This window comes from Lygodium microphyllum, chromosome 21, assembly GCF_053477565.2.
Source record: "Lygodium microphyllum isolate KBCC chromosome 21, Lygodium_microphyllum_v1.1.10, whole genome shotgun sequence".
NCBI classification, from domain to species: Eukaryota; Viridiplantae; Streptophyta; class Polypodiopsida; order Schizaeales; family Lygodiaceae; genus Lygodium; species Lygodium microphyllum.
In genome coordinates this window covers 62,859,064-62,885,000 of record NC_141155.1, presented here as the reverse complement: position 1 = coordinate 62,885,000, position 25,937 = coordinate 62,859,064, and the positions used below count along the sequence as shown (strand labels likewise).

Sequence of the window (25,937 nt, the reverse complement as noted above, 5' to 3'; positions counted from 1 at the left end):
TGGATTAAATAAGCTTGAGCAAGGATAGCTCTTGGACATTCAACCAATTAATTTCACTAGGGTTTGCAGTAACTCTACTAGGACCATCCACCGAGACCATGATACTTACTTCTTAGTCTGTGTATTAAGCTACCAACAAGACATTTGACACGCGACAACTTTCTTAGGGGTTACACATGAGACATGCACATCATGTCTCCATGTGTTTAGTCAACCATGAAGAAACCTGCAACCTTCTCAAAGAAGCCAAAACTACTTCAAGTTGTAAGGACAATGTTCCTAAAGATTCGCAATTAAAGAGTGAAATATCCGCCCCTTTTTACAGAAAATCAATATATATAACTTCTTTAAATCTGTTTGATAAACTGACGTGTGAAAAAACGAACTTGAAATAGGACATTTAATATGACAAATTATTTAATAGAAAAGCTCAAAAATGATTATATTGAATACCCTAGATGTTTATGCAGTAGAAATCTTGATAATATACACATTAGGCCTAGTCTTAAATGATATTAGTGATCATAATCGTATAGTGAAAGCTGCTACAGTGTTAAATTGTCAGTAGCCCGTGAAAGAGTAGGCCATGTAACATCTCCATACCGTATCATCTGTGACATCTTTTGTTATTGACATCAATTGGGCAAGTTACTTTGTGCTTATTGCTCTTCTTAAGTCCACACACACACACACACACACACACACACACACACACACACACACACACAGCACATGTTCACTGTCATTCCCATACAAATCTAATGAACATAAATCCTGATCCACAACACAAGGACATAAAGCAGAAGCTTAATCCCCACTTGCAACCCTAAATAGCCTTAACGTGTGTGCATGCAACCGTACATGTCTGCAATTTTTGTAAGAAAGTATGTCAAATTTTGCTCACCTTGAAACAAAAGCCACTGTTAAGAAAAAGATGCTTCCTCTTCACTCTGCTCTGACAGTAGTCTGGTGTTATCAAGCTCAGCATTCCAAGAAAAAATATTTAGAATTACAATATCTTTACAGATTTATTATCAGCAAACAGCCAGTTAAGGTCCCATTCAATGTGGAGTATTTGCAGAGACAATAAGAATTCCTCAAAGGAAAGAGATTACAGGCCCTCACCTACACCTTCATTCGAATTCCTTGAAAGAACCAAGGCCAGGCCATCGCCTACACCTTTAATATCACATCCACATTCATATGAAACTCCAAGGCCTCCAGCTGCTCATGCAAACAAGTATAAACCTAGCCTTCAAAACTTTCGAAACTTTAATCCTAGCTTTTGAGCATCAATGTTCCTCCATGATCATGACCTGCCACAAACACATCTCAAGAATAAGCAATATGTCAAAAGTTTCATCATAAATTCCAATACAACAAAAACTTCTTTGACAGAAAGACATCAAAAAATGAACTATATATCTGAAATCACCCGTTTGTTTTTAAGCAGGGGACCAAAATGGAGCATAGAGCAACTATGACCCATTTATCTTAAAGGAGATCCCCGTGGGCACCTTCTGTGCATTCACCCTATAGACCTGTTACCCTAATGATCCAAGATGGAGCATTCACCTTCTCCCATTTAGGAGAGGGGACTTCCAGCTCATAGACAAGGATCTAACGGCAGTGGTGATGCAAGCACTGTAGATGCTTGAGTATTGATTTGCTTCAAGGACAAAGTTACAAATTCAGCTGCCTGGCTTGGATGCTAGGGTGCTTTCGTTGGGCTGGATTGGCATTGGTTCCAGAGGAACCAATTATTGATATTATGCTTGATGACACTGAGCCTGCTCCTTTTGAAGCAATAAAATGGCAGTGCCCCTGACAGCAAAGCAACTAAGTAGCAAGAATTTGGAATGCATCTAGCAATCCACCAAGATCCTAGAGATTTGTGCATCCACTGATTGATCCTGATTCATGTGCTCACTGCTCAGATTGAACTACTTATGATCCTAGTGATTTGTGCATCCGTTGATTCATCCTGAAGATTCCTGATTCACGTGCTCACCAACTACTTAATGTAAGTAGGCAACACACTCTCAGTCAAATACATGTTAATAGCCTAAATATCCTCTCTCTGCAAATAAGGGGGTGCAAAGGCCATTTACATTTGAGCGAGTGATAAGAGTTGCCTATCAGATATGAGAAATGGGAGAAATGCTGAAAGCATGGCACTACAGCATAGGTCTGAAGGCCAAGGGCAAGGACAAGACCAAGAAAGGTGGACAAGACTCTTCCAAGGAGGTAGTTGGCTCACATACTCTACAAGGTCCCCCTCTCCACAGCAAGAATCTGCAAGTATAAGACCTAATGATTGTGGCCACAGTCCCTCAAATTATAGACAAAAAGGAGAAGTACTACCATAAGTAGGCCAGCCAATAATCAAATAAACAATAAGAGGCTATGAGTTTACATCATGATGTGAAATGAGAAAGGGTATTCAAACAATCACCTTGGATGAAGAGAGTAGCCACAACAATGTGAATGCCTGCAAATTTGTCTCCACGAAACAGCCCCAAAAAGAATTGTTTATTCATAAATGGTTTTATTTTGGACAATAGGCCAAATGCCCAAAAATCTCATATAAAAGGACATGTCGGCATCCATCCCTCATTCTCATCATTATTACCATCTGCCATCAGCCCTCTCTTGTGCTGCCACACCATCCACAAAAGCTGCTGCCACAAAAAGGAAGTGCCACCCATCAGCCTGGTGGCTCCACCCTGATCAGTCGCTGCCACCCCCATCAGCCCAAGGCTAGCACCTGATGTCCCAGCTGCCACCCAATGAAGGAGTGCTGCCACCTGCTGTCCCAACTGCCACCTGCCACATCAGCAGCCTGCATTTCTCAGTCTGCTGCCTGCATTTTCTGCTGCCAGGTGGAGGAGAGCTGTTGGCATCATCATATTTCCTTACACGGTATCATAAACTGGTGCTCTTGATTGACATTTGTGTTGAGCTTAAAATTGCATTACAGACTGATTAGCTCTTTAATAATGCCACACAACATACTTATTACCAAATTTTTCATTAAGTTACCAAACTTTCCTAGAGTGTCTATGTCCCATAAGCCAAACCCTGATTTGGGAGGATCCACATCTATAAATCGGAGGTGCACTTCCACCCAGCCCTCCTCATCATTGCAGGTCCTCCATCAATTGGCGATTTCTTCCCACTGCTGTATATACCCCTCCATGGCAGATACCTCAGTTTGTGGTGCTGCCAGCCTTGCTCCAACTCCTAGCAATACTCCGACTTTCAAATTTGCATGACAAGAGCTCACTCTAGCATGCGACCCTCCTCTCTCCTCTCTCACAAAATACAATTGTAATCAAGGGGGAGAAGGCCCTTAACTCTCTATTCTCATCTCCTTATATAGTTTTCTATCCACACTCACACACATTAGGCTTTTTGCTTTTGCTTTTCTACTGCTTTTCACTATTTTTGTTTTTTCTGCCCTATGCCTGTTTGCAACTTGTTTGGATCATAACTTCGTCATTTGAACTCCAAACATGACTCATCTCAACCTGTCTACACAGTCTTCCAGTCATCGCCATCAGTCCTCAGGCCTCTACATACACTCTACTGCCTATTTTCGCAGCTCTCAGCAGCTGTCAGCCTTCCAAGAGCAGGCTGTATGCTGTTTTTGGCAGTCCCAGATGTCGCCAGCATCTTCCTGATCATTAGCCTGCTGCCGATTGTTCTCAAGCTGCCACTGTCATGTTCAGCCTGATCCAGACACAGATCTGTGTTTGCAGCTACCAATAAACTTCAGAGGCTGCATGCTATGTTTCAGGATCCATAGAGTATGACACACTCTGCAACTCATCTCATTGCCCTGGTCCTTCAAAGACACGGGAGTTCAAGGTTTTTTATTCACTCTAAACAGTGTGTTTACTGCATTCAGCATTGAATTATTCATCATTCATTCTTCTCCTATGTTCATTGTCTCCGAGTTTCTCTTCACCTTTGAGTTCTGTTATAACTCTCTGCTTGTTGTACATTTGCACTTATCTTTTATGTTCAAGAATTGCTTTACATGGTATCAGAGCTAGCTACTCTCTCAAGAAACATAGGCCCTTGATAGGAAAGCTCAACATCAAAAACAAGAACTCTGAAAGGGAAGATGACTTCAAACACTTCCACACTTAAGTCTCAAAGCAACCTATGCTAAGAACAGAGTAGTAATGGACTTCACAACTTGCTCCAAAAGATTCTAACACTACTAAAGAAACTTCAAACTACTATAGCTCTTACCGGCCATTTAAGATTTCATGGTCTGAGTATGACTTGATTCTCATGCATCAAGTCCAGCAACCCATTGAGGACAAATATGACTCTTTCCCTTTAGATGTTGCACATAAATTTGAAGAAGTTGTAGGATCGTCAAAGCCTCCATTAGTGAGAAAGAAACAGCAAATATGTACCATTCTTTCAGCCTGATCCATCTACTCTTGTGCAAAGTACACACGTGTCTACTTTTGTCCCTTCTTCTTATGCTCCATCTTCATCTTCATTTTAATTTCAATAATTTGATCCACAAAATCAATCAAATGCATTCACATCATCTTCAATATCATTCCAAATCCCAACCTTTTTTTCCATTGCATCCCAATCTACATTTGCACCATCATTCATATCATCTTTCACCATTCTACCTCTCATACCACACATCATACCAAGGGGATCTTCAAACATGGGAGAACTTCACTCTCTTTTAGGTCCTTAACTTCTGCTTTTCTAGGTGGTGGGACTCATCCTCCAAACCAAGCACTTTCAAGATATGCTTTGCATGGATTACCTACCCATGCATTTCCCATCCTTAGTGTTGAGCATTTGGTACGGCAGTTTCCCAACATGGCAATTCCTAGTGGGTTATGTCCTATCCCCCACCTAACAATTGAGCAAGGACATCAAGTTTCAAAGCCTCCTTCTATGTTACCTTATGAAAATCCGCATTATATTCCTACCTATCCATCTTTCCCCTCATACTCCTCTTACCCTTCTTTCTTGACACGTCATGGGTCTAGTTTCTCATCTACATCTACCAAGAATGCATTCACTAACAGAATGAGTTTAATTACACCACTTGGTCAAATCTAAAGACGAATGTGCAAGACTCAAAGAACCTGGGACTTAGTAAAGGGGCTAGAACCCCAACCAAACCCCTTGCTTAGCTCCATCTAAGGTTGTCTGCTCTCGAAAAGCATGTAATGCTTAAGCCATAGTTAAATAACACGAGGGTTATTACCAAAATTCCACTCATAGCTTCGGCATTTAAACCTTGCATCTAAACGATGGGAACGCTTGACTAAGCACTATGCAATTTAGGATAGGACCAATCATATTAATCTCCATCGTGAGCTCCAAGAGTTCAAAATCATAGGCTAGGATGATCTTAAGATCAAGTTGGCAGAAGACTAGTATTTACTCACCAAATTTGCCACTATCAAGACTCCTAAGTCGCTTAATAACCAAGTCACATTGTTCTTGAACAAGCTCCCAAAGACATATTTCCAACTATTCCTAACTTTTGAGTTTGAGTGTCAGCTACTATGTTATGCTTAGTTGTTCAATATCTCATTGCCAACTATTCCTAGCTTTTGAGTTTGAGTGCCAGCTACTATGTTATGTTCAGTTGTTTAATCAATTCCATAAAATAGTCTCTCGCATCTTTAGAGTGGGCACTTGTTGCCACTTCTTAGAAGGGGCCGCAAGGGAAAGGTAACAAGGCTCAAAACTAAAATTAAAATCAAAATCAAAACTAAAATAGTGAGTCATAAGGAAACACCCAAGCCTGACTCAAACTTAGATGGCAAAATGTACTGAAACCAGCCTTCCTTCTTGGAATGGGTGGTGATAACCTGATTTAAGCGCTAATTACAGCAATAAATAAATGCACATAAAACAAAATACACACTCTACCATAACATTCTTGGACAGTAGACTCCCTGTTGGCCCAAAATTTGGGCCCCTTGCGGTATTTCTTTAGCTTTCATTCAATTGGAAGGAGTACAACTTGAGATTCTTTAATCTCTTCCTGCTAACCAATTGCTCTTGCTATCATAAATGACCAACAAGCCTTTTGGGTCATTTGCCCCTTGATTCACCTAGGACTTCTTGTCACAAGGACGTGAAAATTTGATGCTTTGCTTATATTTAATTGACATTTGATTAAAGGATTAATCAAATGTGCAATTAAAAGATGCACATGTGCTGCACATGTGGGGTGCAAGCTACTTTTTCAAAGTTGAAGGCCGAAGGACCCTATGAAAAAGATGGGTGTTAAAGGCAAAAGTTGTAACAAGTTTCACTTGTTAGATTCTAGGTGAATTTTGGTGTCAATTTGCCCCTAGGACCATTAGTTTGGCCATTAAGTGTCAGCGGTGACACTAGGGACTAGGCATTAATTAATGGATTAATGCTTGTCCAAGGGTCAATTAATGCATGGGACCACTTTGGGTTGCAAATGGCCTAGCCAATTAATTTTTGGATGGGCAAGGTCAATTTTGTGGGTATGGATTAAGGGCTGAATTAATTTTTAAAATTAATTAATTCTGAAAATTAATTAAATGGCTGAAAATTGCTGAAAATCGATTAATAAAGTTGCCACTTGGCAAAACTTTCCTATGCAAGTGGGGGAAAGGCTAAATAGGGCTGAACGGAGAGGGAAATCTCGTTTTTTCATTTTGGAGCTGTTGGAAAGAGGAGTTGGACTGTTGCTACCAGCTTTTGGGGCCAATTCCCAACCATTGGAGACCAGTTTGGTGATGGAGATTGCATAATCTTGACCTTGGGAAGCTAACAATTGCTGCTGATGCACTTTCTCCTGAAGATCACAATCTAATGCTCCTATTATTGTTGGTGCATCTGTTTGGGGCTGGTACAACAGGGCAGCAGCTAATTTTGATCAGTTCTTCGCGACAAATCTCAAAATTTTCTCTCTACAGCATTCTCTCATCTCCTTCAGCCTATGCTTAGCCATTCCTAGCAATTCTCAGCCATTCGGAGGAGATCTCAGCCATTTTTGGTGGGCTGATCTGTAATTTCTGCAGTAAACCCTAATTCACAGCAAAAATTAGGGTTTAGCAACCACCTTGGGATCCGTGCCAGAGATTGAAGGCTCAAGGGACTGAAATCAACAGTTGATAATTGAAGATTATCAAGGGATTTCAGGAGCCAACCCATCCCGAATTGATTTGGGGTAGCATTTGGCCAGCCAAGGGTCAAATTGGAGAAGAATTCCTGGGTGAAACAAGGGGCAAATGACCTAAAAGGCTTGCTGGACATTTATGACAGCAAGAGCAATTGGCTAGCAGGAGATTGAAGAACCTCAAGTTGTACTCCTTTCAATTGAATGAAAGCTAAAGAAATACCGCAAAAGGGACGCCAATTTTGGGGCCAACAGGGTGTCTACTGTCCAAGAATGTTATGGTAAAGTGTGTATTTCATTTTTATGTGCATTTATTTATTGCTACAATTAACTCTTAAATCAGGTTATCACCACCCATTCCAAGAAGGAAGGCTGGTTTCACTTCTTCTCCAATTTGACCCTTGGCTGGCCAAATGCTGCCCAAATCAATTCGGGATCGGCTGGCTCCCAAAATCCCTTGATAATCTTCAATTATCAGCTGTTGATTTCAGTCCCTTGAGCCTTCAATCTCTGGCATGAATCCCAAGGTGGCTGCTAAACCCTAATTTCTGCTGTAAATTAGGGTTTGCTGCAGAATTTACAGATCAGCCCACCAAAAATGGCTGAAATCTCCTCCAAATGGCTGAGAATTACTGAGAATGGCTGAGCATAGGCTGAAGGAGATGAGAGAATGCTGTAAAGAGAGAAAATTTTGAGATTTGTCGCGAAGAACTGATCAAAACCAGTTGCTGCCTTGCTGTACCAGCCCCAAACGGATGCACCAACAACAATAAGAGCATCACAGATTGTGATCTTCAGGAGAAAGTGCACCAGCAGCAATCGCCAGCTTCCCAAGGTCAAGAATATGCAATCTCCATCACCAAAATGGTCTCCAATGGCTGGGAAATGGCCCCAAAAGTTGGCAGCAACAGTCCAACACCTCTTTCCAACAGCTCCAAAATGAAAAAACGAGATTTCCCTCTCCCTTCGGCCGTATTTAGCCTTTCCACCACTTGCATGGAAAAGTTTTGCCAAGTGGCAGCTTTCTTAATCCATTTTCAACAATTTCCAGCTATTTAATTAATTTTCAGAATTAATTAATTCTGAAAATTAATTCAACCCTTAATCCATGCCCAAAAAATTGACCTTGCCCATCCAAAAATTAATTGGCTAGGCCATTTGCAACCCAAAGTGGTCCCATGCATTAATTGACCTTTGGACAAGCATTAATCCATTAATTAATACCTAGTCCCTAGTGTCACCACTGACACTTAATGGCCAATTAATGGTCCTAGGGGCAAACTGACACCAACATTCACCTAGAATGATCAAATCCCCACCCCCTCAATCTTAAGGCAGCCCCCAACAAGGGAGGGAAGGGGAAAGTTGGTGGCTACCAACGAAATCAAGGATAATGGAGATCTTAAAATCACATCATCATCGATCAACCATCACAATCGACAACATTCTCAACTCCATAGGGCATGGTTGGCTAGCCTGTTGGACTTTGGTTCTCAAGCCCACCTCCTCTTTGTAGATATATCCATGATAGAGAGCTTGGTCCATACATTTGAGTTGCCCCTTGACGAGGCAACCACACAAACCCACCCTACCCAACCTAATCACTCTCCAGTTGCTTTGATTGTGACCGGTGGAGCCACACATCACACAACCCCATTGATGCCATTTTCATCTCCCAAGCCCTTACAATCAAGCAATGTTTCATGTGGGAATATCTTCTCAGTCAAGATCTAGAGTCTCAACTACATCAAGTTTAATACTAATATAGACCTTGATCTCGCTTCATTGGATGGCATCTATTATGTTTCCCAACTTGGGGTGAATCTTTTATACATCCAACAATTTTAATGATTAGGATGATCTTTTTTTTTTTTTGCAACAACAACAATCAAGTACTTAATGCCTTGACTAGTTTAGTGATTGCTAACCAGGTACAACCTAGCGACCTGTATATGATGCTGACGTTTGAAGGCTCTGAGTTTCATCAACTTCATGCCCTAGCCATTAGTAGGGAGCCTATACATAATGAGTGTCTCTAGTACTTCGGCTTCAAACACCTTGAGTATGACTCTCTTAACAAGTCGTTACAAGAAGAGATCTTGTCTTTGATGAGGGATATCGTGCAAACCCTTGTATTGCCACCGAGCCGATTCCTCAACCTAAATTACCTCAATTAGTATCACCTAAGCTTGGTCTACTACATTCTCTTGATCCACCCACAAAGACTTCAACTCCCACATCCCCTTTTAGGAGCCTGTTACCTCGTTGATACCACCAAACCATGCAAGATTCGAGGATCCTTCAATCAGGTTCCATCCCAAAGGGACCTAGAAGATCTAAGAGGCTTGTACTCAATTCATTTCTATCCGTCTTTACATCAGATTATGTAGCACATTATGAGCCGAACAGTTTTGACAAGAGGCTCTACACCATCTCCAATGGCAAGAGGCCATGGGAAAGAAGCTTGAGAGCATTGAGTATGATGAAACTGTTAGCCTGCTCTTATTTAGTCTCAGTCTGTCATCTCCTGGTTGTGAGCTCCTGTCAGAGTCTGACAGGAGACAGAGGAGCTCTGTCAGTGTGTTTTCAGGCTGCCTTAGTCTGTATGCAGCCCTGGGCATTTTACAGCCCAGATCTGGGCTGTTTTTTGGGGTGACTGCCCATTATTTTGGGCAGTCGGACCAGTTCTGGTCAGTCGGACCAGAACTGGCCAGTCGGACCAGATCTGGCCATAGTCGGCCAGATCTGGCCAGGTCGGCCAGTTTAGCTGGTCGGCCAGTTTTCTGGCTGGGGGCTATTTATAGCTGCCCCCCCAGTCAGTCCAGCATTCATCTCATTCATGCTCTGCAGGTTCAGCACTCCTCCCTCCGTCTCCGTCTCCGGCATTGGTGCTGCCTCTGCTTCCAGTCTGTCCTGGTTCCCTCATTGACGCTCCGGGCTGCGTGCAGGGACTGTTCTGTCCATTCCAGTGTATTCAGCATTCATCTCAGTCAGTGCAGATTTTCTTCCTTCATTCTCTGCTTCCTCTCTCCTCTCCTCTGTGTTCGTGTTCTTCTTTCGCTGCGCACTCTCACATGGTATCATCGCCTGATTGAGAGCACGGAGGACGCGAGAAATACCTTACTGCTGCTGCCCACAGTTCCACAACAGCCAGGCGATTCCCTCAGACGGCTGCCAACAGGTCTATTCCAGCCAGGCGACTGCATTAGAAGGCTGTACAGCCTGCGTTTGCTGTACACAGGGGCTGCCACGTCATCCAGTGACGCAGCAACCCTGCGTTTGCTGCCAGGCGACCTCTTCTGCTGCAGGGCGACCCTCCTCCAGCTTGCGTTTTGCTGTTTTTGCAGGTCGCTTCTACCCCGGCTGCTCCTATCCTGCAGGCGACCTCTGTCTGGGCAAGATCCCGGTGCTGGTGGTCTCGATTCTGGTGTTCTGCATCAGATCTATTTGCGTTTTGCAGATCCAGGTGCTTGTAGGCACTCTCAGCCTGCATCTTGGTGGTTGGTGACCACACTGTTGGTCCTATTTCGTCAGCGGCACAACTTTCTTGGTATTTTGCAGATTGGAAGATGTCTTACCAGTTTTCAGGCTTTGAAGACTCAGAGGATGAGCTTCTTTCTCATCATTCCTCTGAGCGGAGGCGGGACTATCGTGAAGTTCGTCATCGGGAAGACCCTCCTCGCACTCGTCCTTCTTCAGTCCATGCATCTCAGAAGGTTCCATCTACTGCGAAGGTTTCTTCAGTGAAGATTGCATCAACTGTGCGGATGCCTTCCCTGATCCCCTCTATACAGGTGCCGATTCTCCCTTCCTTTCCGAAGGAAGACAAGTTGGATGGTTCCAACTATTCCCTATGGTCATGCAAGGTGGCTTGCATTCTTGATACCTTTGATCTATGGGATCTTGTTTCTTCGCCCATCGACCGACCCCCCGTGGATTCGTCCGATGGCACCTCTATGGACCGTGCAGCCTTATGGGATAGGCTCAACTCGCGAGCCCGTTCCTTTCTTTTTCTGAGTCTCCATGATTCAGTTCTTGTACATGTTCACAGGTTAAAGACCGCGGCGGAAGTATGGACAAAGCTTGCGTCTTTGTATCAGCACAAGACATTTGCCCACAAGATTTCCCTGGAGAAGAAGTTGCGGATGCTCAGTCTTGATGGTTCTTCTTCCATGAAGGAGCACATCACGAAGATGGAGGATATGCGAGGCGAGCTAGCCTCTCTTGGTCGTCTGATATCGTCTGAGGATATGGCGATGATTCTGTTGACTCGGCTGCCATCACCCCGATATGATGTCTTCTACACCAGCCTCATCACTACGAGAACCCGTGCGACTCTCCTATGGGAGGAGCTTTCCCCGCTTGTCTTGGAGCATGACGAGCGACTCAAAGAGGTGGGAGCCAGTGGCTCCACCAAGGCATTTACAGCTGCCACAGGTGGTGGCAAGAAGAAGAAACAAAAGAAGGAGAAGTCCAAGGACAAGAAGGAGGAAGATAAGAAGGATGCGAAGGAGAAGAAGCCCAAGTGTCCCCATTGTGGGAAGGGCACTCATCCCGAGGAGAAGTGTTGGCAGAAGTATCCCCATTTGAAGCCTAAGGAGAAGGACTCGAAGGCGGCCCCAGCCACAACAGAATCTGCGTTTGTGCATCTCTTTGTTGAGGAAGACACTGCCCTAGCTTCTACCACACAGGAGAAGCCTTGGCTCGTCGACAGTGGAGCATCTTCACATATGACCTTCCGTCAGGATTGGCTTCAGGATCTTCGTTCCAGAGGGGGTACAGTCACCATTGGTGACAATTCTACAGTTCATGTTCATGGAGTGGGGACTTTACCTATGTTTTCTGACAGGCGGTCTTCCTCCGCCAAAGTGCTCTATGTGCCTGATTTGGGTTTTAACCTATTATCTGTGCATGGTCTTACTCAGTTAGGTACCCGAGTCATCTTTACTCAGGATGCAGTCACAGTGGAGGATGCTTCTACAGGTGATGCCCTTTGGACAGGTACACAGGAGGGTGGGCTTTATACGCTCACAGCCTTGGCTGCGCGGACTTCCCATGAGTTTGGGCTGCTCTGGCATGCTCAGTATGGTCATTTGAACCTTGATTCACTTCGCCGGGCTTCTAGGAGGAAGATGGTGGAGGGACTTCCTGATTTCCCTCCTCTTCACACTTTGTGCCCTAGCTGCTTGAGGGGCAAGCAGCACAGGCAGCCTCACCCGCAGGTTGCTTCTCGGAGGGCTACTTCACCGCTTGAGTTGGTTCATACCGACCTTTGCGGACCTATGGGCACGGCCTCCCTTGGGAAGGCCAAGTATTTGATGCTGATTGTGGACGACTTTAGTCGTTATGTTTGGCCTTATTTCTTGGAGTACAAGAGCGAGGCGACCTCCCGTTTCTGTGAGTGGCAGGTGTTTGTGGAGACCCAAACAACTTCCAAAGTCCGTGGTGTTCGAGCTGATCACGGTGGAGAGTTCACTTCTCACCTTTTCTCTCAGTTTTGCAGGGATCATGGTATTCGGATGGAGTATTCCCATCTGAACACACCATCAGAGAATGGTATGGTGGAGCGTGCAAATCGGACCATGATTGAGATGGCCCGATCTATGCTGGAGCATAGGAGTCTTCCTCATTTCCTTTGGGGTGAGGCGGTGGCTACAGCGGTGCATATACGCAACCGCTCTCCGACTTTGGCGTTACAGGACATGACTCCATATGAGGCGAAGAGGAAGACGAAGTTCGACTCTAAGTCGAGAAAGCTTATCTTCGTTGGTTATAGTACGACCACGAAGGGATATCGGCTCTACGACCCGACGACGCGACAGGTTGAGGTGAGCAAGGATGTGATCTTTGATGAGGCTTCGGCCTCTGAGGATCCTATTGATGGTTCTATTTCCGATGTTTCTTCATCATCGACGGACCCCCCCCACCTTCTCTCCCTTCCCTTCCTTCCAGGATCACCCTTAGCACCCCCCCTATTCCTCCTCCTCCTCCTTCGGCTTCCCTTTCCCCTTTGGTGGATGTGCCTTCGTCTTCTACGAGCTCTTCTACCGCCTCTTCGGGATCTTCACGGGATATACAGCCTTCTTCAGATGCGGAGGATTTACCTTCACTTGGTGAGGGGGAGTCCCTCTCCGATTTGGGTGCTTTACAGGTTCCGGAGACCCCCCGGTCTCCCTCACAGAAGGAGTCTCTCAAGATTCCTTTATGGTATCGCCGGCTCATGCAGGATTCAGGTGTTACTCACTTTCCTGCTTCTTCTACAGGTCCTCGTCGATCAGCCCGTTTACAGGCCCAGCGGGACAGTTCACTATGTGTGAACTATGCTCTTATGTCACAGATTCTTCAGGATTCCGAGCCTTCCACTGTGGAGGAGGCTCTTGCACAGGATATTTGGAGACAGGCTATGCAGGCCGAGCTCGACTCCATCGAGCGAAACCATACGTGGGAGCTTGTTCCGCGTCCCGCGAAACGGAAGGTGATTGGTGTGAAATGGGTCTTTAAGACTAAATATCTTGCAGATGGCTCCTTGGACAAGCATAAAGCTAGGCTTGTTGCCAAGGGTTTTGCCCAGCGTGCAGGGTTGGATTACTTTGAGACTTTTGCTCCTACAGCTAGGTTGTCCACCATCCGAGTGTTTTGGCTCTTGCTGCTCACCACCGTTGGCCTGTCTATCAGATGGACGTCAAGTCTGCTTTTCTGAATGGCGTTCTTGAGGAGGAGATTTATGTTTCACAGCCTCCTGGTTTTCTTGTGCAGGGGAAGGAGGATCATGTCTACAGGCTGCGGAAGGCTCTTTATGGCCTAAAGCAGGCTCCTCGTGCTTGGTACCAGCGGATTGACCGCTTCTTTCTACAGAGTGGCTTTGCGCGCTCCGCTTATGATCCCAACCTCTACTTACGGATTGTGGATTCTCTTTCGCTGTTTCTCATCTTGTATGTGGATGATCTTATTATTACAGGGAGCGACACTCAGCAGGTGGAGCATTCTCGGTCCATTCTACAGTAGGAGTTTGACATGACGGATCTAGGGATCCTTCACTTCTTTCTAGGTTTAGAGATCTATCAGATGGCACAGGGCATTTTTATCTCGCAGCACAGGTACATCTCCGAGCTTCTTTCGGAGTTTGATATGGCTGAGTGTCGGCCTATCTCATGCCCTATGGACCCTGAGTCCAAGCTTTTGACAGCTGGAGTTCCTCTTACCGATCCCACCCGTTACAGGTGCCTTGTCGGTTCTCTTATCTGGCTGCTTCACACTCGGCCGGATATCTCCTTTGTGGTGGCTTTATTGTCTTCCTTTATGCAGACTCCTACCCAAGATCACTGGCAGGCGGCCTTGCGGGTTCTTCGCTATTTGCAGGGGACTCGATCCTTTGGGATCATGTATGGAGATGGGATTACCCTTTCTGGATGGAGTGATTCTGATTGGGCAGGTGATGTGGATTCGCGACGATCCACTACAGGTTATGCTTTCACCCTTGGATCTGGTGCTGTCTCTTGGAGCAGCAAGAAGCAGCCTACTGTGGCACTTTCTTCTACAGAGGCTGAGTATCGGGCCCTATGTTCGACCGCTATGGAGGCAGTTTGGCTCCGTCGCTTACTCGCGGAGATTGGTTTTTCCCAGACCGGACCTACGGAGCTGCGCGTGGATAACCAGAGTGCTCTTGCTCTGGCCAAGAACCCGGTGTTTCATGCTCGTACGAAGCACATTGAGGTTTAGTATCACTATGTTCGAGAGCGGATCGTGGATTCGGAGCTGGTGGTGGTCTATTGTCCTACGACGGCCAATGCAGCTGATCTCTTTACGAAGCCTTTGCCTCAGGCTTCTTTGCTTCATCACATGCGGTTCTTGGGTCTTCAGACTCTCCCAGGAGTTGAGAGGGGGTGTTAGCCTGCTCTTATTTAGTCTCAGTCTGTCATCTCCTGGTTGTGAGCTCCTGTCAGAGTCTGACAGGAGACAGAGGAGCTCTGTCAGTGTGTTTTCAGGCTGCCTTAGTCTGTATGCAGCCCTGGGCATTTTACAGCCCAGATCTGGGCTGTTTTTTGGGGTGACTGCCCATTATTTTGGGCAGTCGGACCAGTTCTGGTCAGTCGGACCAGAACTGGCCAGTCGGACCAGATCTGGCCATAGTCGGCCAGATCTGGCCAGGTCGGCCAGTTTAGCTGGTCGGCCAGTTTTCTGGCTGGGGGCTATTTATAGCTGCCCCCCCCAGTCAGTCCAGCATTCATCTCATTCATGCTCTGCAGGTTCAGCACTCCTCCCTCCGTCTCCGTCTCCGGCATTGGTGCTGCCTCTGCTTCCAGTCTGTCCTGGTTCCCTCACTGACGCTCCGGGCTGCGTGCAAGGACTGTTCTGTCCATTCCAGTGTATTCAGCATTCATCTCAGTCAGTGCAGATTTTCTTCCTTCATTCTCTGCTTCCTCTCTCCTCTCCTCTCCTCTGTGTTCGTGTTCTTCTTTCGCTGCGCACTCTCACAGAAACTTGGACTTTCATGGATCATCTGAGCCACAAGAAGATCATTGGGAGTCAAGACTATGTGGATTTTTTGCACAAAAATGAAAGTTAGTGGAGCTTTGGATAAGTACAAGGCTCTCCTTGTGGTACTCTCACAACTTGGAGACAACATGCATGACACAAAATGCTCACAATGTCATCACCGCCACGAGTTGTAGTTGTGAGAGAGAGCAATAGAAACAAAAATCAACATTGAGAAAAGAGAGTGAGAGAAGATTAACACGAGAAGTCTAAAGAAAAACATCCCAATATGAGCACAATACAAGGCTACAAATAGTCAATCCTTTCAAGTGTGAGCCACATCAATGAGGATGCCTAACTAGTGGTAGATGGACAAAATGATGCAAGCGATGGTGTGACAGCTGAGAGGATAGATAGCTGATGACCAATGCTGAATGTGGCTGCATAAATAGGTGATGATGCGAGCAACTGATCACCCTTTTACCATGAGAACTGGCCAACCTGATGTGGCCCACAAATATGCCTGATTTGCTGTCCCCAAAGGTTGATAGAGACTCAAAACAAGCCACCCATTGTCTAGATGAAGTTGACCATGCTGCCACATGGGTAAATTGAAATGCACATAATGAAACAAGTTAAAACTAGCATGAACAGGCTGAAAACAGCACTAAGAACATGAATCCTAATGCATTCGCATACAAAGACGTGTCAGAGCTCATCCATCTCTGCGACACTGTAACGGGGCTCACAACCAAGAGATGACACCTAAATATAGATAATGCTAACACCCCCTTTCACATCTTGGGGAGTGGATACAAGCTAGGAAGAAAAATGTGACTAAGCAGAGAAGGCAAAGGAAGGGCCTTCACGAGAATGTTTGCAGCATTGTCCCTCGTGGGATAGTAGACCAGCCCCAACTTGGCATCCAAGATAAGCTCTCAAACATAATGGTACTCAACCTTGATATATTTTGTGCAAGCATGAAATACTAGGTTCTTCCCAAAAGCTAAAGCACTCTAAATATCAACCCGAAGAAGAATGGGACCAACCTATGGAAAACTAATGTTTGCTAGCATTCGCTGAACCCATACTACCTCCAAAGCAACGGAGCACAATGCATGATACTCGACCTACATTCAAGAAAAGGGCAACATTAGGCTGCTTTGTACTACTTCAAGGAATAGAATAGAATAAGAGGGTGAAGATCCACGTGGCATGTGGTAAATATATGGGTGTCAATGTCACCAACCCAATCTGAGCCTGAATAGCCTGAGAGAGTAACCCCCTTTCCATACATAGACCCATAAGAAGATGCACCATGAAGGTACTGCAAAACGCAAAGAGCAACATGCCAAGGACAACAGAGAGGTTGCTTCACCAAGAAAGAGAAGGGCCACCACAAATGAAATGTTCAAAAGGGTATGGGTAAGCCATATGAGAGACCAACCAAACAAAACAAAACTACAATGGCAAGGTCCATCACCAAGGTCTATCCGACCTACAAATGATAACTTGGATCAAGGGTACGTGGGGCAAGAAATGGTCTTGCAAGCAGCCACGCCAAACTCCATGAACAACTCAAAGATATACCGGCGTTGTGAGATAACGCCCTGAGGCAATCAATAAACCTGAAAACCAAGAAAGAAATGAAGGAGGACAAGAATGGTCATGTTAAACTATCTCCTGTGCATATTGAATCTTCGCTAAGTAACTACTTGTCAAATCATCAACATAGAGGATGATGACAACACACTAATCAGCTCCAACCGAACATAGAGGTTGGGATTTATAGAAAGAAAAATGTGTGGCTATAAGCACAATACATCACATGGATAACGACCACGCTTATAGCAACAAAGGATATAAGCATCATCCACCAACAACACATTAGACATGCATGTACAAGTCACACAAGGTCAACAATGCATCAGACATGCATGTGCAAGTCACAAAAGGTCAACACACCCCAAACATAGGGACAAAAAACCAACACGAGCAAACAAAGGTAACATACAACAACTAAACATTAAACAAGGCAAGGTCAACAAAGTCGAAGGTGACAAAACTCAATAGCCCGATCCACTCAAGCAAGGCAACACAGCCACTATTTCAAAAAGGCAAACATTAGCACGTAACATATTCCACACACAATTTTGATATTATAATCATCTATGTGACATCGACAAGAGGATGTAATCAGCATGTCATATACAAAGAGAACTCATGCAACTACCCTATGGCACAGCATCCCAATCACAATAGTGTTGAGCCTAAGCATGCATTACTTGCTGATTACCCTCTTAAACAGCCCCAAAACACACTAAAAAACGCTCTTTTAGAGCAAAACCCTAAAATGGGGAGCAGTTAGAGAGAGCTTATTGTAAATCCTAATTTGGGTGGCTCCAATCCACATCTATAAATAGACAAGCTGCCCACCATTCAATTCCATCCTTGTTTGTAGGTTACACCAGCCACACACCCTTTGTTGCTATTGGCGCCCAGTTTCCAACCTGCAGCCCGCCTCCATCTGCTGTCCAGCCATCCTTGACTGCAACCACATTATCTTCAGCCTGTCCATTGCTATAGGCAACAGCTCCCAACTGCTAGCGACTGCTCCAAACTGTCCCAGACTGCTGTTCCAGCTTGCTGCCCATCATCGCCAGGGTCAGCCAGCCTACATTTTCAGCATTGCAGGCCCTAACACTCTCCGACACACCTTCTCCAGCTGTCGCCCTGCTGTTTACAGCACCTATGCACAGTTTCCAGCTTCCAATTGGTGGTACACTGCTGCGTTTACTAGTTTCCAGCCTCAAAACTGCTGCATTTTGGTGACCAGCCTGCTGCACACAATTTATGTGTAAAATCCCTCTTAGGGCCCCATCAAGCCTAGCACTTATAGTGCTAAAGGGGCAAATATTAAATTAACCCTTCCGTCACAAAAATAGCACTTGCACTTTGGGCTTTGTAGTGTAAGACAATAGGGAACAATTAGAGAAGGAGTTGATGATTGTGGTTGAACATGTCCTAGTATCGGCGCCTAATTTGCAAATTGCTTTTCAACAATGAATGAGCTTGCATCCCTTTACTTCACCCTACTAGCATAACATTGCCACCCCCTTCGAAGGGGTGCTAGTCGTGCAAGCAATGCATTAAGATAGCCCTCTTCACCCCCGCCTTGCATAGCAAGGGTTTTTTTTTGGGCGCGCACGCAAGGAGGAAGAGGGGGGGGGGGAGAGGGGAGAATACTTCATTCACTATTCAACACTCCTACACTCCGACTAGTGGTCACAGACTTGGGATCCGTCTCCGGAGGACCTCACTCTCCGACATTGCTTTGCCCTTGAGCACATTGTACACTCTTCCATTCATTTACAGCATTCGTTCACTTCAGAGTTGTGTTCTCTCTATCCCTTCTTCTGTTTGTGTTTGAGTTTCTGAGTTTGAGTTTTCAATTTTGAGTTTTGAGTTTTGCGTTTAGGTTTGAGTTTTGAGTTTTGTGTTTAGGATTTGAGTTTTGCTCTCTGGGTGTAAAACTGTCTCTTTGTGTTTCTGTCGTGGTCGTACACTCTGTGTATCCTCAGTGCAAACCCTAGCAATTTTCTTCACAAACAACAATTCAATTATGAAAACACAAGCAAATCTACTTCGACTTGTTAGAAGAGCAATACAAGTTAAAGAATAATGAAAGAGACAATGAAAAATATAAATGTCAAGAAGAAGACTCTATTGTGAGAATCAAGAGTACAATGATTGAGCAATAACTAACTATTAGCAATCATGTTTGTCTTGCTTTGTCATCTCCTACCTATGAGCCTTGGTCTAAGTTAGACAAGGATATTAGGAACTCTAGCGTATCTATCATGTGTTTTAACTTTAGACAAAGGAGGTATCTCATTCTAGGGTGGCGAACTAAGTGCATTTCTATGCATTTCCTCCTTTTCTCGACCTCTTGTGTACTTTCCCTAAACAACTTTTGCATTTCGCATGCTACCTCCATTTGCCAAACAATATCCAACCACCCTGGCATTTTTTGCTATGTCCCCAAACATTTCCTAGCATTGTTAGCAAATGACATCAAACTATGAAGGAGAGAAAAGAGAGAGAATGATAGTATGCTAAAGCAAAAGAGTAGAGGTTACTTGCTAAACTGAAACAATAAGAATAAAAGGTACAAGATAGGTCTAAGATAGAGCTCTAACTCAACTAGTGTTAACTGACTCTAACTCACTCTAAGAGTGGTGACACAACTTATAACTTTAGTTGTGTTCACACTGAGAACTGAAAAAAACTAAAGACAAACATTAGGCACTGCCCACAGAATAAGCAAATTCTAACACCCCTTGCAATGCCAATGTGGTAAAGTACAAGAATGATCAATCACCAAAGGATAGCAAGTTTAAGGACTTGTGAAAAGCCTCAAACTTCTCACGAGGTAGTGCCTTGGTGAAAATGTCTGCAACATTTTCGTGTGTAGGAACATACATCAAACTTCTCTCTTTGACATAATGGTAATGCACCTCAATATGTTTTGTATGAGCATGAAACATAAGATTTCGTGCCACTACAATAGCACTCTATCTGTTAGAAAGAATGGGTGTAGGACCCTCCAATGGTAGATGTAGATCAGCCAACAATCTGTGCAACCATACACATTCCACTATTTCCATGAAGGCTGCCTTATACTTGGCCTCATAGGACAAGGTAGCCACTGTAAGTTGTTTCTTGCTTAGCCATGAAATGTATAAATGGTCCAAAAAGAAAGTGTCCACTAGTAGACTGCCTAGTGTCTACATCACCAAACCAATCTAAATCACTATAAGCTTGTATTAGCCTATCTCCCCCCTGGGAAATAATAATGCATGTGACTGAGTACGTTGCAAGTATCTGAAGATCCACTTAACAACTTGACAATGTATAGTCCATGGGCTATGCATATACTTGCTCACTTGAGATATTACAATTTGAAAGTCAGGGCATGTATTGCAAAGATAAATAAGACAACCAACAGACTGGCTGTAAATTGCAACATCAGACATCTCTTCACCATCATGTATAGACAGCTTTAAACCTAGCTCCATTGAAGTGCACATAGGTTTGCAATCTTGCATTTTAAAACTATGTAATAGCTTATCCACATGCTGTGACTGTGACATGATGATATGGTGCTGATTTTGGGTGAACTGAATCCCCACATAATAGTGTAGACAACCCATATCTGACATAGCAAATGCATATTTTAATTCAACCTTAAAATCTGCAATTTTTGCTTTTGAAGGTCCAATGAGCAGCATGTCGTCTACATAAAAAATGATAATCAACAAGTTCTCCCCCCTTCATTCTTAATGTATACAGTGGAAGCAATTTGACTATTTTTGAATCCTTTGTTGGCCAAATATGCATCAATTTAAGAGAACCATGCATGAGGAGCCAGTTTGAGACCATAAAGAGCTTTGTTTAGCTTGCATACCATGTGCTCTTTCCGCTTAACCACAAACCCTAGAGGTTGTGACACATAAACATCCTCGTGCAAATCCCCATTCAAGAATGGGGTTTGAATGTCCAACTGATGTACCTTCCAACTATAATTTGCAGCCATAGCAATTACACATCTCACCGTACTCATACGGGATGTAGAAGCAAAAGTCCCTTCATAATCTATGCCCTTCTTCTGTGCATAGCCATTTGCTACCAACCATGCTTTGTACCTATCAATGGTACCATCAGCCCTATGTTTGAGTTTAAAAACCCATTTTGTGCCAATGGCATTCTTGCCAAGTGGTAAATCCACAAGATCCCATGTAGAGTTAGTGGCAGTAGAGTCTAACTCATCCTACATGGTTTACATCCAGTGTACATCTTGCTGAGCTTCGTCCAAGGAAATAGGCTCATCATCATCCAACCGTGAGCTCATAAATACATGCTCCTCACAATCATCTACTTCCATAAAATCAGTCAAATGGGCTCCCCCTGCATCATGTACTGCATGTCTTGCAGCCCTTCTAGTGCATTGAGCTAAAGGAGCATCCATTTTACTCTCCAGGAGAATTTGTAACAACCGTCTTGGGACTGTTTTTGCTACATTTACAACAGCCCTTTCAAGAGATATATTGCATCTTCCACTGCATGTGGCAAACCATCATCAATACCCTATTGTTCAAGCGCATATGGTGCAGCAACAGCTTGCTGTATTATGTCTGTCCGGCCATTTACAGTAGGCACGGACTCCAAAGGAAGTGTCAAGAGACCCTCAGACATCATCAATGTTATGGGTGGCTAGCATTTGAAACCGATCATGTGAAAATGCAGCATTTTCAGTAAATATGACATCCCTAACGACAAAAACTTTCTTTGTGCATGGGTCATACAAGTGATAGCCCTTGCTTTCCAAATTGTAGCCAATAAATATACATTTTACAGCCTTGTCATCAAGCTTCCCACGAAGCTCTTTCGGAACATGTGCATAGGCTATACAAGCAAACACCCGAAAGTAGTCAACCTTGGGTCTCTTGCCATACCAAGCTTCAAACAGGGTGATCATCTTTAGTGACTTAGTGGGTGCACGATTGAACACATGATTTGCACACTAAAGGCCTTCTAACCAAAATTTATGAGGCAACCCATTGCTTTTGAGCCTACAATATATCATCTCCATAAGAGTGCTATTCTTCCTTTCAACAACACCATTCTGTTGAGGAGTCAATCTAATAGTGGCTTGATGCATAATGCTATGATCAAGAATATATGTCTCAAAAGCACGAGACATGTACTCCCCATCTCTATCCGTGCTAAGGAGTCATTCTAACAGTGGCTTGATGCGTAATGCCATGATCAAGCAAATATGTCTCAAAAGCACAAGACATGTACTGCCCCCCCTCTATCTGTTAGCAGATACATTAGCTCGTGTGTGAGTCTGTGCATGCAAAGACTGGGCACATTATTTAGGATATTTTAAGCATTTATTATGGCCTTCAATTTGGTCACATTTAGCATTTATTGCTAGCCGACCTAATCATATTGAGGACATATTTTTGTCCTATATATTCAAGCTCCTCCTCCTCACTCACTCACTCATCTGCCACCACATGTGGAGACTCAATGGAGAGAGGAGCCAATGCCACTACCCACGCAGCCAAACTCACAGTTGTATGCGATTGTCTCGTGTTGGATATATGGATTCCATTTCCCGAGCATACATCTAAGTTCTCATCTCTATTGTATTCTCCAATGTTCTTTCTTTCCCTCTACTGCATAAACACATCAGATTTTGCTTTCTACTCATACATCCATGTATACTTAGAGTAGTCATCAATAAATGTAGCAAAGTAAAGATGAACTCCAAGTGCACGTGTCCTCATGGGACCACAAACCTCAAAGTAAATAAGCTGCAATTTTTGGACAGCACGCACTACACCATCCTTTTTGAAGGCGAATCTGTGCATCTTGCCGAAAATACATCCCTCACATGCATGAGGAGGTCGTGTCTCCACAATAGGCAATGTATCTGCCATATGACAGCTTTGAAGGGTCATCAAACTCCCAAAACTCATATGTCCATAGTGGGCATGCCATAGCTCACATTCTGCATAGTGGATGATAGAGTAGTGGCTGCCAGAGCATCACAAGACTATGCATCATAGGTATCTAACAAAAACAAACCCTTATACAAGGTCTCAAACAACTTGAGTGCATAATCCATCTCCTGTCTCTAACAATGCATTTGTTACCCTCAAAGAGGACCTAAAAGCCATGCTTGTTAAAAGTAGAGATAGACAACAAGTTTTTTGTAATACCAAGCACAAGCAAGACATCTAGAAGCATGAAGTTAGAACCATCTACAACAGTAATAGTGACTGTCCCAATGCCACAAACATTATAAATGCTATTGTTTGCACATGTAACACACTTCCCAACAAGGGCTAAATGCAAAGAGAAAAACAAACACCTCCTAGAAGTGATGTGCTTTGAAGCTCCACTATCAAAATACCATGTTTACGGTGTTTCGGTAGCATTAATGCTGAATCAGCCGTTGAAAAGTCATAACTACAAGTTAAAAATGCATAGTCCTCCTCCACAAAGTTAACCGAAGCATCACCATCAATGGATTTGCTGGCTGATGTCCCTTGGACAGCCAAACCGGAGTCTTTTTTCTTCTCTTTGGCTAATCTCTTACGGCATTCATGATTATAGTGACCTAGCTTCTTGCAATAATAACATTTCCCCTTCTTTTTAGACTTTTCTATGTCCTGAACAGCCTTATTTCATGGCAGTCCAACATTACCCTTTTGCTGAAATTTTGCATTTTGCTTGACTTTTCCTTTGCCTTTGAACTTGGAAAGCGTAGCCACATATTCTAAACACAATGCAACATTCTTCCAATTCTGTTTCTCTAGCTACAAGAGGACTTCCAACTCCACAAATGTAAGGGACTTCTACCCCCCCCCCCCCAAAGACAACATCAAAGAGATGTAAAAACCAAGATACGACTCTAGAAGAGAGTTTAGTGTGATGTTTACCAATTCAACATCCTAAATGATTTCATTCACATTAAGCAACTGATCACACAAATCCTGTATGTGAGTAAGGTGATCTCTCATGCTATCACCCTCATCCATGTTCACATTGGCCAACTCTTTACAGAGATAAGATATTCTAGCCTCGTTACGTGCTGCAAACATACGCTCAAGTACATCCCATGCTGATTTTGAGGTCTTACAAAACAGGATATGTGGAATGATCGATCTTTTCGTTGACAAGGCAATCAAAGAAAGTGCCTATGCATCTTTTGAGTCCCATCTCCTCTAATCCTCGATAGGAGGGAAAGGAGGAGCAGCAACACTAGCAACTTGTCTTCTAGCATTACGTTGAGGTGTTTGAGGTGCAAGACCTCTTGGTCGTCGCTACAAATCACATGAAACAATAGTCCTACAAGTCCTTCGCTATAAAAAGGTTGCAAACCATTTAACTCTACAATGGATAGTTTAATCCATCAAGTTTGTCCTCCTAAGTGAGGACACCAATGATGTTGTTGATGTTGCTCTAATCATTAGTCCCTTGACGTGTCATGTTGTTAGTAATGGACAAAGTCTGCAAACAAATACTTCTCTGCTGAAGTATAGATTGTACTCCTCAGAGTACCAAAAATCCCCTCAAAATTATGCAACAAGTACCAAACCATCAAACAAATGTCAAAGTAAGCCCAATTTGACCCACATTAACACTCAACTAAGAAATAATAGCAATGCACTGCCGTATCACACCTGTCTCATAATGCGTATCCTCAAAAGTTCAAATTACAGCATATTTCTTTCGTGGCAAGTACACACTCTAACTCCATCTCCATTGTTGCCGTCATCATTGGCCTGATTTGGTGCCCTCACTAACATTGTGGGCTGCATGCAAGGATTGATCAATCCTCTTTCTGTATTCACCATTTGTTCCTTGTTTAGCGCAAATTTCTTTCTTCTTTTCTTATAGTCCCTTGTTGTTCCTTCCTCTCTATGTTCGTGTTTCCTTTCCACTGTACTCTCTCACACTAACAACTAACACACTCCATACGCTCCCTCTCAATACCAAGATTCTGCAAGTACCAGACTCAATAAATGTGGCCACACTCCCTCCTATAGATAAAAAAGATGTCCCACCATAAGTAGGTCGACTAATAATCAAACAAACCTTGAATAATAAGAGCCTACCCATAAAATAGAACTTGGACACCACTAACTTGTAACATAACCCAATTTGATTAGTTTCACATGACAAGCAAGAATATAACAAGTATCATGAGCATCCTCAACAAAGAGAAAAGACCAAAGTACATGTCAAAAATGGTGTAGCAATGGAAGCATAAACATGTGCTGAAATAAACTGCTAAAGCATAAGACGAGAAAAGAAAAGAAAGAGAGAACACAATATAGATGAGAACTCAGATGTATGCTCAAGAAATGGAATCCATATATTAGACATGAGACTGTCGCATACACCAGTGAGTCATTGGCTGCATGGGCACTGGCACCGGCACCGGCACCGACTCCTCTCTCCACAGGACCTCCAGGTGGTGAACTAATAGATTAAGGAGCAGCCCAGAATATATGGGCATGGATAATGCCATAAAATATGTCAGGTCAGCCAGCATTTAATATTGGCCGACTAGCAACAATAAATGCTATAAAGCATAAAATGCTACACAATAAAAATGCCTAAAATATCTACATAATGTACCCAGCCCACAATACGTGCTCAAACTCACATGAGCTGACATACTCTGCTAATACCCTCTCTCAAATCATGGGTCATCTAATACAATATA

At 43.8% G+C, this 25,937-nt stretch overlaps 1 protein-coding gene across 1 annotated transcript in view; it reads right to left on the bottom strand.

The window, feature by feature from the left end:
- Positions 1-793: 793 nt before the first annotated feature.
- LOC148018075 (uncharacterized) overlaps positions 794-25,937 on the bottom strand; it is a 31,342-nt gene continuing 6,198 nt past the window's right edge. Inside the window, exon 3 of the mRNA XM_087661834.1 lies at positions 794-1,316. Within this exon, the coding sequence (XP_087517960.1) occupies positions 1,293-1,316 (24 nt within the window). The 3' untranslated portion in view covers positions 794-1,292. The remainder of the gene's footprint in view (positions 1,317-25,937) is intronic.